At 32.7% G+C, this 14,168-nt stretch overlaps 1 protein-coding gene across 1 annotated transcript; it reads left to right on the plus strand.

The window, feature by feature from the left end:
* The first annotated feature begins 469 nt into the window (after positions 1-469).
* Positions 470-7,567, plus strand: LOC129313618 (uncharacterized). Its single transcript, XM_054956886.1, has 11 exons — positions 470-709; positions 1,491-1,552; positions 1,938-2,074; positions 2,967-3,025; positions 3,237-3,260; positions 3,705-3,787; positions 3,876-3,940; positions 4,085-4,134; positions 5,079-5,180; positions 5,282-5,341; positions 7,137-7,567. Exons 1-11 carry the CDS (start codon positions 707-709, stop codon positions 7,269-7,271), a joined length of 780 nt encoding a protein of 259 aa, XP_054812861.1. The 5' UTR covers positions 470-706; the 3' UTR covers positions 7,272-7,567.
* The last annotated feature ends 6,601 nt before the right edge of the window (positions 7,568-14,168 follow it).

Consider the following 14,168-nt stretch of genomic DNA (forward strand, 5'->3'; position numbering starts at 1 on the left):
TAACAAGAGTTTGTTATATAATAAAAATGTATATAAAAATGCAAATATTTTAATTTAATTAAAAATAAGTACCTTAAATATATAAATCTTTTTCATCAAACAAATCATTATATACAATAAAATTCATATTATAATCTTTATTAACACATGAAAAAAATTATTTTTTTATTTTATCTTCCCTGAATGGTCTGCATTGTATAATCTTTTTACCTTTATTTCAAAACATTTATCTTTTTAAATTATTTTATAGTTTTTTTATAAATTTCCAAACTATTATTTAATTATAATTTTTTTTATCCTCAAATCTTGACACATTTAAAACAAAACTATACTTACTGTCTAGTTAAATTAAGTAAGAATGGGAAGACAGTTAATGAAAATGAAAATTGTGAAAAAAAAAAAATAATATTACATTAATAAGACAAAGCATATAATTTTGTTTTAAAAGAGAAATGCCAAGTTGCCAACACGTCACTCTCTTGTCTTCAGGTTCCAGTCTACAGAGCCAAAACGAAGGGACTACGAAAGCAGGCCAGAGGAATCGAAGACAACACACCATCTTCAGGCATCAATTCTCTCTTTGAGCTGAATCCGCTTGCGGAAACCATCGTTTCAATAATCCCTGATTTACTCTCCCCGCCACGGTTTTGCTGGAGAAGATCTTCGGCTTCCCTGAGGTTTTAGGGTTTTTGTCTCGAGCTCAACAATGGTATTTTTTTTTTGTAATTGATGATAAAGCGTCAAAAATTCCCAATTTTGTAGCGGTTTTATTCCCGTTAGTCATATGACGGGACTCCCGTTCGTTTTGATCATGTGTTTATCATTTGAGACCTGTTTTTTAATTAATATATTTTACTGATAGAACAGGTAAACTTTTCTTTCTGAATTTTCTGGGTAAGTTCAGAGGTTCGGGAATTTATCTTGTTGGCAATCGAATTTTTATTTATTTAATCTTCCTCCTTTCAATTTTTTCCCCTCTTTGTGGTCAAGTAGCTTCCTTTAATGACAATTGAAGTGAAGTGTTTTCTCTGAATTTGTTGTGTGAGTTCCAAGATAAAGGAAATCATAAAATCATTAAATTTCAGTGTGCTGCATATGTTATTGGTTCGCGTCCTCTTCGTGCCTGGCAATTACACGAAGGAAATCCAGTTCGCTCTTGTCAACTTTCTATATGAAGTAGCATCTTTTACCGACTGCTGAAATAAAATTTTCTCCTAGTTTATCAATTTTCAAGGCTAGGGAGATTATTGGATTGATCAAAATTCAACCCACTGAATTTGTTTTACCTTTTCTCCTTTGTTAGAGGGTTGCGATGTTTATATGTGCTAATAAACACTTTTCGATTATGGTTTTCTTCCATTTTTATCAGTTTGCTTGCGGTTTTGTTTTGTCAAACAACTACATTACTTATGTTCCTTTATCAAAATTACATAGATAACTGACATAAATGAAAATTTATGACTACTGATTACTTGTTCTACTTTTGATAGCACAAATTGGGAAGAGGCCACCGTGATAAACTCCAGCAGTTCATGACCATAACTGGAGCTAGGTAATATATCACCTATGACTTTTGACTGCATGTGGTTTGCTTCAAATCTATCATTTACCTTTATTCCTTCAAGCCTCGTGATTTATTGCATATTGTTCATGTGTGTGCGGGTTGGGGGTTTGGTGATTGCAGACAATATGTTGGGGATGTATATTTTCTGTTCTTTAGACTTTAAAATTACAAATTTATTGGTTTGATTGCTCCATCTGATGCAAGTCAGGGAATTGCATAATTTGAATAATGACGACGACAGCGATATACTTAGGATACGCTCTAGAATTTTCATATAAAACAGTGGGAATAATGTATATGTTCATAAGAATTGCCTTTATCACACTTCTTTTTCTCTTTCATCACTGAAAGAAATCTAATGTTGTATTTGTAGTGAGAAAGTGGCTCTTCAGGCTTTGAAAGCTAGTGAATGGCATCTTGAAGGAGCTTTTGATGTGTTTTACAGCCAGCCCCAGCTTAAAACAGTTGCTGATTCCAGACACTTGGAGAAGCTTTACAATAGATATAAAGGTTAGCAATGAAGCAAAGTTGTCAGTGAATTACTTTAATTTCAGCAGCAAATTGAGCATAAATGCCTTGCTTAATTATGTCTTTGTTTTTAAATTTAGTGGCTATAAAGAACTTGGATCATATGGTGCATTCGCTTCTTTTATCTGTACTTGTCTTGTACCATCTTTGCTGTTTTCTATTTTGACTAGACACATTTTCCCATGTATTGCATGGAGTTTAAGAAAGGAGCTGCACTTTATGGATTGCGAATAGCATGACTTGCTATAGATTTTATTATATAGATTGATGATATGTTTATTCTGACTATTTTAGCGTACTGGATCTTCATGATGCTTACTCACATGCTATACTAGATTGCTCCTTTTCCCCCATTTTCAAGTATTTATCTATAAGTTATAACCTCAATTTTTTTTTTGGTTGTTTTAAGAGAGCAATGGAGCTAAACATTCCCATCCCCAATTTCTTCTCTCTTGTCTACTTGAACCAGACATATTTCTCAACTAAAAAATTCTACTCATATGATAAAGCAACAGGAATTATTGATTAATACATTGGTTGTATTTAGTTTTGAGAAAACATCAGATAAAATTTTATTTAGTCTTCTTTTGATGCAAGAATTGCTTTCTGCCTTCTGGGCTCAACAGTTTTTGTGAACTTCAAATCTTGATATTCTGAATCTCAACATGCATTGGTTGTTCTAAGTTGACAAATTTTACTGAATGAAACCAGCCCATTATTTGAATGAGAATATAGGATGTGGATGATTTTGTGGGTTTAAGACTTGTTTCTAGTTATTTACCTTTTAGTTTTCCATTTTTGATGTGTGACTTTTGCTTATGCAAAGATGGCAAACAGTGCTTGTATTAAATGTTTTGCACTAATTTCCATGCAGATCCATATGTTGACATGATATTGGCCGATGGAATCACTCTTCTTTGCAATGACCTCCAGGTTGCTATTTGAAAATGCAATTTTTTTTCCTCCTTGATGTCTGTTGGAGCATTTCAGTTCTGAGGAACTTGATTAATTTTATGTATCATGTACAGGGCACACCATCTGGGTGTTTTGACATTTTCTTCTTTCAATGCTTTTGATTCATTTTAAAGGTTTGTAAAATCATTTTAATTCGTACTATGATATATTTTTTATTTTTTTCGTGCAGGTGGATCCTCAAGATATAGTGATGGTATGACTGTGCTTTGTAAAAGTATTTATTCATCTAGATTATGCATAATTAGTTAGGTTTATTTATTTTCTCCTTTAATTAAGTGTATGAAGTATGACTATGGAAAACCAATTTTGTTTAAATAGTGGTCCACAGAAGTGACAATACATGATAACTGACAATTCAATAATGTATTGAAGAATTATATATACAGTGATAAATTTTATGTTCACAATCTGCTATTTCATGCTTCATGAAAGTTGTCATGTCTAAAAGATATTGAAAGTAGCAAAGGTAACATCATTGTTTTCTAGAGGAAACATGTAAACAGGAATGATAATGTTCTCACTCATAAATGCTGATGCGTGATGAATTTAGATTTTCTTATGGAATGTATCTCTCTGTTTAAAGTTTATGATGATGCGGGAGTGCTTTTGGTAACTTGGGATATTTACATCCTTGCAGTTAGTTCTTTCATGGCACATGAAGGCTGGCACCATGTGTGAATTTTCCAAGCAGGAGTTTATTGGTGGTTTACAATCTCTCGGGTAAATTTTTACATGTTTTTGTCAAAATAACTTCGTTTCTGACTCGTCAGTGTCTGATACTCAGTTGATATATGTACAAATATTTCAGGATAGATTCCTTGGAGAAGTTTCGTGAAAGGATACCATATATGCGATCTGAGCTGAAGGATGAACGTATGTATGATAGTACAAATACACAGTTCCCAGATTCAAAATCCAAACTATATACTTGTTATATCTCATCTGTCTTTTAGAAATTATCTTCAATGAGCATTGAAGAAGTTCCCTGAAATATATTCACGTTTTTGGATTGTCCAGAGAAGTTCCGTGAGATATATAACTTCTCTTTTGGCTGGGCGAAAGAGAAGGTATGTTATGCTCCCATTGTTACCTTAACTTCAGTTTGTGTTGGACGCAGTATCTGTTGGATGTTCGCTATCTTGTTCTTCTGAGTTCTGAGGTTCATTAATCTGCGCTCTGTTTCTATGCTAGCCAACTCAGTTTTTTTCTGCTGATTTCTCCTTTTTTTTTTTCACTGGATTTTTCTGTCCATAACTCCATATAGTATTTTGAGCTCTTCCTTTTTTTTCAATCACTGGGAATTATAATTAGTTATTATCATCCTATCCATATGCAGAACCTTCTTTTCTAGTGATGATGATCTACCGAATTCTTCTTGTGGGTATGTGGCATCTTCTGGATTCTCTAGAGTTGCTTCATGTCCTTCTCTAGTGTTCAAAACTCAATTGAATTATTCTAACATACAGGATGGTTAATGACTTGTGATTTCACTTTAGTTTGAACTTTTTTTCTTTTTTTTGGTGTCATAATCTTTCAAGTCTTAGGTCCCTGAAAATCACTTGCTATGATTCAGTGTCTTATTGACTACATTGTTATCAGGATCCATTAAAGAAATGAAAAAATAATCTCAAAGTGGTGATATTGTTAGCATAATGATGTAAGTCTTTATTTTAAAAAATTTGGGGGAGACATAAGGTGAAAAGAAAAAACATTCACTGCTCCTATTATGAGTAAAGGTTCCAAGGATCAGGCAGTAATAGTAAATTGGATGCTTGTAGTATATTTCCTGTGAATGGTTCAATACTAATTAGTCCGGGTATATTATATCCTGGCAAATGCCATATCAACTTCAGTCTTAAACCACTAGCTTGGGCATAAAACATGAACGGCTTTCTGTAACTTAGATGGCAGCCTATAACATTGAGTAAGTTTTGGGCATGTATGCAGTTATAGTGTGGTTGTGTATGTATTTAAAGATAAATGCTATACAAATTTGATTTGCTTATTTCAGGGTCAGAAATCTCTGGCTTTGGATACAGCTATTGGAATGTGGCAACTATTGTTTGCGGAAAAGCAGTGGCCATTGGTTGATCACTGGTGCCAGTTCTTACAGGTAATTTGCTAATTATCATACTGATACACCTTTTTAATTTTGCATCTCTTAAGGGTTGTTAATTTGGTCTCTGTTGAAACTTTTTTGTGCAACTTGCTCAGGCTCGTCATAACAAAGCAATCTCTAGGGACACATGGTCTCAGCTGTTGGAATTTGCTAGGGTAAGCTTTTAAGGCATTAGAAGACAACTCAGCTGGTGTTGCTTTGTTGGAAGTAAAGAAAAAGAAATCTCGTATTCTTATTTGTTGTTCTCTTTGATGCCTATGTCTGACCAACTTGCTAATGGTGGCTATTATTGGCATGGGGGAACCTGAGGAATAAGGGTTTTAACCCTTTTCTTAGATTTTCCTTGTGTTATATTTAGTCAGATAGAGCTGAATGGCTGATATACCCCGCAGAATACCAGCCCATTGGCTGTTAATGTAAAAATCTGCCACTTTCTGTGACAGCTGCCCATCAATAGAGCTGGGAATACGGGCGGGCCCGGCCCTAAAGGGCCTGGCCCTTATGGGCTCGGCCCTTTAGGGCCTGAGCCCTAAAGCCCGGTTTCCCATTTTGACCCCCATTTCTCAAGCCCGGCCCTCATACTCAGGGCTCAGGGCCAGGCCCGTAAGCCCTTTCTTAAAAAAATAAAAAAATCAAAATAAAATTAAATATTATAAATAAATTAAAATATTTTAAAATTAAAAAAATTAAAATCATCATAATTTTTTAAAAATTAAATAACATACATTAGAAGTCTAGTAATAAAATTTAAATCTTCATTTAAAAAATAGTTCATTTTTTTTATAAATATACAAACATAATAATTATAGAAAAATAAAAAATATCATAAATTTTATACTATACACTGATATTTATTAAATTAGATTAAATTAATTTTAGAATAAATTAAAATTAATAATAATATAATGTGTGTAGGATCAGGTGAGCAGGTCATTGATTTTAAACACATATTTTACTAAAAAAAAATAATAATAAAAATAATATAACAGGGCTTGAAGGGCAGCCCGGGCCCGAGCCCTATTTTACAGGGCTTATCAGGGCCAAGTCCTCAAGCCCGATTACTTTAAAAAAATTTATTTTCAAAGCCCGAACCTTTATTTAAACAGGGCTTTCAGGCCCGGCCCTCCAGGCCCGGCCCTTATTCCCGACTCTACCCATCAATGAGTGCCACACCCATGGCAGCCCCTTTAGCAACGCTACGATTATAGACGATATTTACACATTCTTTGTTCTTTGGGTTGGCAAGGAAACAACAGCAGCACCAAGCCAATCCCACCTAGGCTTGGCAAGGAAAATAATTAGAAAATTTATGCATGATTACTTTCCTTTTTAATGCCTAAACTGTGCCAGGACATTGCTGGTCTTGGCAAAACATGTTTTCATTAATGCTGTGAACTAAGCATGTTGTCCCCTTCCACTTCCACTTGAAAAGGGAACCAAACCTTAAGTTCCTGCTTGTTTATGACCTGGGGAAAAAAGGGGGGGTGTTAATGATAGGCCTCCAACCCTTGGAAATGAGAAGGGGGCAGGGACAATAAAAAAAGAAAAAATCACCAGACAGGTCTCCAACCCAGAAAAGTCCGTCAGTTGAGTTTGGTGTCTATTGTTTTCGTTGGAAACCCAGGTATTTTCAACCTTGATTGGGCCATCACAAATCAAGCTGAAGTAGTCTTGCCGGTCATTCTTTTGACATTCTGTTTTGGGACAAAACTTGATTTTAGCATCTTACACTTATTTTATTTAGTTTATTAAAAACATCACATTTGGATATTTCCTTCAGAACTCAAGACTTCATAAATTATTTTTTTTAAATAAAGTTTTTGTATACGTTTTTTATCCGTGCATGTGATGGCAAAACCTAAAGGACTTTATCTGAAGTTTTATGCTTTTTGGGTTTTGATTTTGTGTAGTAGTCATGAGACCATACATTATTAATGCTCTACTTTGCAGACTGTCGACGAAAATTTATCTAATTATGATGCTGAAGGTGCTTGGCCATATCTTATTGACGATTTTGTTGAGTATCTGCATGAGAACGGCATCATCCAAAAAGGTGAGGAAGCTGATAGTAGTCTGAAACTATGATGCATGTTCTGAGGTGTCCATTGAAGAGTGTATGTATATGCTCTGGCTTCTGGGTGTGATATGAGTTGTACACTCCTGTGGTTGAAAATCTATTTGTCTTTAAGGAGAATTTATCCAATCCAAGAAGGAAAAGGGGTTGTGGCATCTAGCTTGAACTCATTGTTGCTGACAATTAGTAATAACACCATTTTCTTCAGATTGATGATATAATTTTGTGAATTTTCTTAAATTGTGTTATCAAGCATGTAAGCCTACTGATCTTCTGGATTTTTTTTAATCTTTTCCATTTTAATTAATATTTCGGCTTTGATGTCTTGGGGGCGTGTTGTGCGCGCGCGCGCGTGTTGGGCGTCTGAAACTGTTAAGGTATTAATGATCATGAGAATGGAAAGAAAGTGGTTAGAACTTAGAAGAGACGGAAACCGATTATGTCGGCCCTGTTTTTTTTAATTCCATTAGGGGGTTGCTACTGAGTGAACGAAGTCGTCAATTAACTTAAAAAAGATTGAGTTTATCATGTTTAAATATAGCGATCCTGGTAAGGCTTCACTTGTTAACTGTTTCACTGATTATTGTAAATTCAAAAGATTAAGCTTGCAATGATATAATAATCATCTTCAAATCTCAAAGTTGTTAGTATTTTTTAATTATTTAGGTAAGTACATTTAAAAATTGTCCATATTCTGTCAAGGTACCCAAGATGGAAACTAACAGTAGTCAATATATCATATAATAAAATTTAAATCAATGCTTTTCACGATTTCTTGACGGCTCCTGCAAATCCTTGTTCACAAGAGTAGTATTGGCTTTTACAGTGATTATAGCATATGCATAGGGCTTCGTGCAAGCATCTCTTTCTTTTGATCAAGGAAAAAGAAAAAATTAATTTTTAACTTTTCAACTTTTAACTCACTTATTACTGAGTTTTTTAATTATAACTTGTTATAATTTAGCCTGTCAACTGTGACTCGCTGTAATTTAATCTTTTAACTTTTAATTTATTAATAATTCGGTTCTTATTTTTTAATTTTTTTAAATTATCCTTATCAAATAAGAAAAATAAAAAAATGTTCATATTTTGTTTTAAAACTCTTATTTTGCTCTTTGATGTGAAATTCAAGCTAACATAAAAAATAAAATTAACGAAAGTTGAAAAATTGAATTGTAGACAAGTCAAAAGTTGAGAAATTAGGTTATAGGTGAATTAAAAGTTGAGGGATTAAGTTACAGTGAATCATAATTAAAAGATTAAGTTATTAGTGAATTAAAAATTGAAGGGCTAAAAAATTAATTTTTTTCTAAAACAAAAACACTTCATCACTTTTAAATTTCAAGAACTCTTTCTCTCATCTAATTTTTATTTTTTAAGTTGATTCTATCTGTCACCACCTATCTTTCCCCCCTTCTCAATTGCTTTTTTTTTTTTTTTCAACTTTAAAGGGAGCAAGCCTTTCAAGCTCAAGCCTTAATGGACTAAGTCCATAAGAGCTTAGTCTATAAGCATTAAGCTGGCTCATTTTTTAATTCTAATAGTTAAATTATTAATATTATCTAAAAAGAAGAAATTTTTTTTATTTATTCTTATTAAATGTATTATCTTGAAAAATGCTTTATCTATAACTTATTAATTTTCACTTTCTATTCATAAAAAAATTGTGAAAGGATAAAATTCAAAGAAAATAATTAATTATCCACCTTTTTACACAAAGTAACACAAGAAAAATCATAAATTTCTTTTAAAAGATGACTAATATATAGGATTGGAGGAAGTAAATATTTGTGAGAATAACATATAAGGCCAACCCAAGAAATATAATTACTCCACAAGCCTAATGAATTTTAATATTTTTTTGTAGGTCCAAAGGCCTCATATGCAATTATTTTCCTTATTGAAATGATCAATTTACCCTTAATGAGTGGGAATGCCTTAAGTGTAATATCACATTGACTTGTGAAATAAATAGACTTATTGTTGTAAATAATTGAATTTTCATGTTAATTTATGAACCTTTTGTTTTTTTTTAACTTGTAAATTTTCTCCATAAACCCAAATGAACTCTTGTAAATAAACAAAATTTTTGTTGTAAACAATACATCAAAAGAATAATTTCCAATTTAAAAGAAATCAAGATTGTTTGCTAACCCTAATTTTAGCACAATTACGCAAATATAGTTATATGGCCTAGGATGACTAGTAACAGGTAAAGATAATTTAAATTTACCAACTAACAAAGTGCTAGCTATATTAATACAACTACTACTATCAATTATCATACTACAAACTTTGCCTTTAATAAAGCACTTCGTGTGAAAGATGTGCTCATGTTACTTTTTATCATCATCCTCTTTAGGTTGAATGTTGCGGGCTCTTCTCACCACCAAACTCGAACCACTAATAGCTCTAGCCTCCTCAAACTTACAATTAGTCACAAGGGAAGGCATGAATGTACAATCATCATCATCAGCTTCATTATCACTCTCATGGATGCTTTCATAGCTTCCATCATCTTTAATGATTATGGCTTTTCATGTCCACAATCTTTTGTCATATGCTCTACTCCTTTACACTTAAAACATTGAATAGAAGAAGATTTGACTTCAAACTTTTTACCATCAAATTTTGGCTTGGATTTCTCGTTGGCTTTAGGCATGAATTTTTCCTTCTTAGCTTTAGAATCCTTCCACTTAAAGGTAGATTTGGAGTCCTTCCATCCATCTTTGGCATGCTTATTTTTATACCTCAACTCCAGTTTGATGGCCTTATACACCAATTTTTCTTTATCCACAAAGGTATATGTAATAACTCAAGTCACTACTCCCAACACACCACATAGTTATTTTAATAAATTTAATAAATTAGGCTGGCCTTTAAGACTTACTATCCTTTAATAAGACAAATAAATTCCATATATGTTCACCATCAAATCAAAATAATCATATAATCACGGCTTATAGAAGATACTTTCCTGTTTTAGCCATAGGGCACACTTGCCCTGGCTAGTGGCATGACTTGCCTTAGCCTGCACACTGAGGCATCACTCATCCCAACTAATGCAGCACCTCGCCTTAGCAAGCCAAACCCTACTCGTCTCAGCTTGCATATCACTCATCTCAATGAGAATTTACTTTTTATCCTAGGCCTGTACTCACTACCTCAGCAGCCAGCACGTATCACCCGTCTAGATTCATTCATTCATAGTATATCAAGACAATAAATTCATACGTATACTCATCAAGATCATTTACACAACCATAATATTCAAGAATCTTTCCCTAAGCATGCTTTCAATTTAAATCAGAGTTTAATAGGTAAAATGTAGCTAAAACCCAACTAAAATCTCTTACATAAACAAATATAAACTAAGGCCTCTAAAACCAGTATAGGCCTAAGTAATTCAAATACCAAAATGCCAAGTTTAATGTGGATTAAACATACAACTAAAATTCCCTATAGTTGGCAAAATCTCAAAATAATAATACATTACAATAATCACGAGAGTCTAAAGATCTCTAATGTTTGGTTTCAAAGGTTTCAACCTTCTCCTTGCCCTTTTCTTCTCTTGAAAACAAGTAAATGTAATAAGATGAGATTTCATACAAAATCTCAATGACTAAGATATTTAATATGGCATATAAAATAGTGGTAGTAAGCAATTTACATAACACATATTTTAGCTTAAAACCATACACAAGTAATTTATTTGAGTATACCTATCAAACTCTTATTTCCATAATAACTTATAGATAATTATTTTTATAGTGATGCATGCTAAATCCTCCCTTATAACCTCCTTATTTCCTCTTACTGAACCTATGGCCAATTAACTATAGCTCTAGTCCATACAACTAAGCCAGATCCGCTCCCCAAAATAGGAGGGGTTACCCAGCCAAGGCTTCTACACTCAAGACTAGACTATAGGTTCCCCTTACTCAAATTTTAAGTTGCCATGATGTGCCCGACCAACATTGCCAATCCAAGTAGTGAAACTGGACAAGTGCTTGACCAATATTACTAATCTGAGTAGTGAAATAAGCACACATTTAACATTTTCATCACTACTGGAGCACAACCTCAATAGGGCTTACCATAGGTTTTCATGATAATAACTTCTCTTTTGCAGGTGAACTCCCACCTTTATGCTTGCATTTAGATAATCAAGTATATATATGCACATGAATAGTATTCTTAAAGCAGAATCATATTCCAAGGTTCATGTATACATAATTTCTAACATTACTCAATTATAGGTTTTCCTTGACACAAAACATATAATAAGACAATTCCTGGTAACACATAAACATACTTCAAACATTCAGATCATACTCCTAGAATCATACAGAATAGTATATCATAACTTAGATCATATTTCATAACTCACATGTAAATATCATTTTGATAAGTAAAACAACATAATTAATTTACTAGGAAATGTCATAGACTATAATATATAACATAATAAGCTTTCAGTTACCTTAAACCTTTGAAAGATCAAAGGTTCAACCTCTCAATCCTTGAGTTCTATTGTACACATACCTAGAAAATTCTAAGGTTATATCAATCTATAGATTAGTTTTATATGAATAATTAAACTAGTTAGTACTCTATTTAAGACTCAGATGAATAAACCTTAAGAATTCTAATATGAGATACAAGTCTAAGCCAAGATCTTAGTCATCAAATCTAGAGAATAGAGAGGTAAAAGAGTTTGGATCCCAGGGGACTTACCTCAAAGGGATCTAGCTCTTTTAAGGCTCCTTAGGTCATAGGCGACAAACTTTAGTAGAGCTCTATAGAGAACTGCACTTTTAGAAAGTTTAAAATGAGTTTTAACTTTTACTTTTGGCTAAATCATGATTTATAATTTTTCTCAAAATGCATTGGGCAAGCTACCCCAATTTCCCTCACAAGTACCCCACTTGCCTAGGTGAGTAACATAATGAAGCTCCCCTGCTCGAGGCTTTCCCTCTCATGTAGCTCCAAACCTGAGGTTAGTACCCTATCTTAAAGGACACTCAAACCCCAAACTAACCCCTTAACCCTCAGAATTATGGTTATCACTTAAGTCTATCTTCTTAGGATGTTATAGTATACAAATCAAGCTTATCATGTAACTCAAGTCTAAGCGCAATAACGAGCCTATTCATGGCATCTCTCTCATTCTCTTGGATGCCAACATGCATCTTCAATAAATCTAGCTTGTGTACATATTCCTCCACAGTTATGGAATCTTGAGTGAACATTCTGAGCTTTCTATTTAACTTAGTGCAATAGTAACTGGGCACATACTTCTTTCTCATCAACTTCTTTAATTTGGACCACGTCTTAGGAGGTCCTTTATCCTTGAGCTCCCTTTTATATTGCAAATCCTCCTACTAAACAATAACATGGTTAGTGAAATACATGGAAGCAAATGTAACCTTCTTTACCTCAAGCCAATCATTTACCCTAAAGATATGGTCAAACTTGAGCTCCAAATAACTTCTAATATTTTAATAAATCTAATGAATTTTTTAATGCAATTGAAAGTCCTCTTGTGGAATTAATTAGCAGATATATGATTAATTGGATAATTGTAAGATTGGAGGTGGATAAAGTTTAAAACAATTGTAAAAATTATTGAATCAATTATGGCATTAAATCTGGGTTTTATTCATATAGAGAGGCCCGATTTATAGGCCCAAAGTTGATAATTTTAAAGCCCATATCAAATTTGAATTCTATCAAGTGATGTTGTAACACCAATTTGGATGTCACGACATCAGACAAGTTTTCAGCAAAATGTATATCTTTACTTAAAATCATGTTTTAAGGGTTTCTGGCTATCATTTTCATTCCAGTTCATCTTTTGATAACAGCTACACATCCAGGGGGCATTCTAAGGTGGACAAAGAGTTGGAAAAGCTTGGGAAACACTTGGGTCTTACAATTTGTGATAGAAATCATCCATCCTAAGCTTTCTTCTTCCTTTTCTATATCCTTTGATGTATCTTTTGTTGAGTATTGCTTATTTATACTAGTTTAATGGCTGTTAGTGGCTGATTTTTCTTGACTTAGAATAATTATGAACTTGTTGGAGGATTAAAGCTTGTTTTTATCCCTTAGTTATGCTTATTGTTGATTTTGATTGCTCAATTTTGCATTTTATTGTCTATTTGATGTTTGGCCACCATTAAATATGAATATGGGTGTTGAGGTTTTTTTTCTTAACAAAGGAGAATCTCATTTAGACCTTTAGATTGAATAATATAGGATTAGATTATTATATAATTTGTAATTAGGATAGAAATATACCTAAATGCCTCATATGATCAAATTAAAGTGAGTAGGAATTGAATTTGCCTGTTGGATATTTTACTAGAAACAACATAATTAATTTGAGAAAGGGCTATTTTTGGTTTTTAAGGTTCTTATAGCCACAAATACTCTAAATTAATAAAATTGGCATTAAAATTAGTTAATTGGGTAAAAGCAAAATTTACAAAGCTAGCAAGGGATTAATGACTCTAAGTTATCTTAGACATTTACAGTTATTAGATTTGGAATCTCATTGCATTTTACTCATTTTATTTTACTTTTATTTTAGTTAATTAATCAATTCTAATTGTTTTTGCCTAACATAAATAAAAATAGAAACTTTATTGCCTAATTGCTATTTTGTTTAATTTTTTGTGAGATCAACCTTGATACACTATTATATTGCAAATTGACTTGTACACTTGTGAAATATTTTGTGTGTATCAAGTTTTTAGCACTATTGCCAAGGAATTAAAGCAATTGGTGATTAGCATTAAAAGACTTTTAATAGTTTTCGATTAAGCATTTTTTTTCCTTTCTCGTCCTTTTCTTTTAAGTTGTTGTTTTGGTTAGTTTGTTTTGATTTTATTGGTTCTAATTGA

This window comes from Prosopis cineraria, unplaced genomic scaffold (assembly GCF_029017545.1).
Source record: "Prosopis cineraria cultivar Desert tree isolate PC_DT_omini unplaced genomic scaffold, ASM2901754v1 PC6, whole genome shotgun sequence".
In the NCBI taxonomy this organism is placed as follows: domain Eukaryota; kingdom Viridiplantae; phylum Streptophyta; class Magnoliopsida; order Fabales; family Fabaceae; genus Prosopis; species Prosopis cineraria.

Coding starts and splice junctions, on each gene's coding strand:
- LOC129313618 (XM_054956886.1), top strand. Junction 3,026..3,236: donor TTCTTTGCAATGACCTCCAG/GTTGCTATTTGA, acceptor TTTTTCGTGCAG/GTGGATCCTCAAGATATAGT. Junction 5,181..5,281: donor ACTGGTGCCAGTTCTTACAG/GTAATTTGCTAA, acceptor CAACTTGCTCAG/GCTCGTCATAACAAAGCAAT.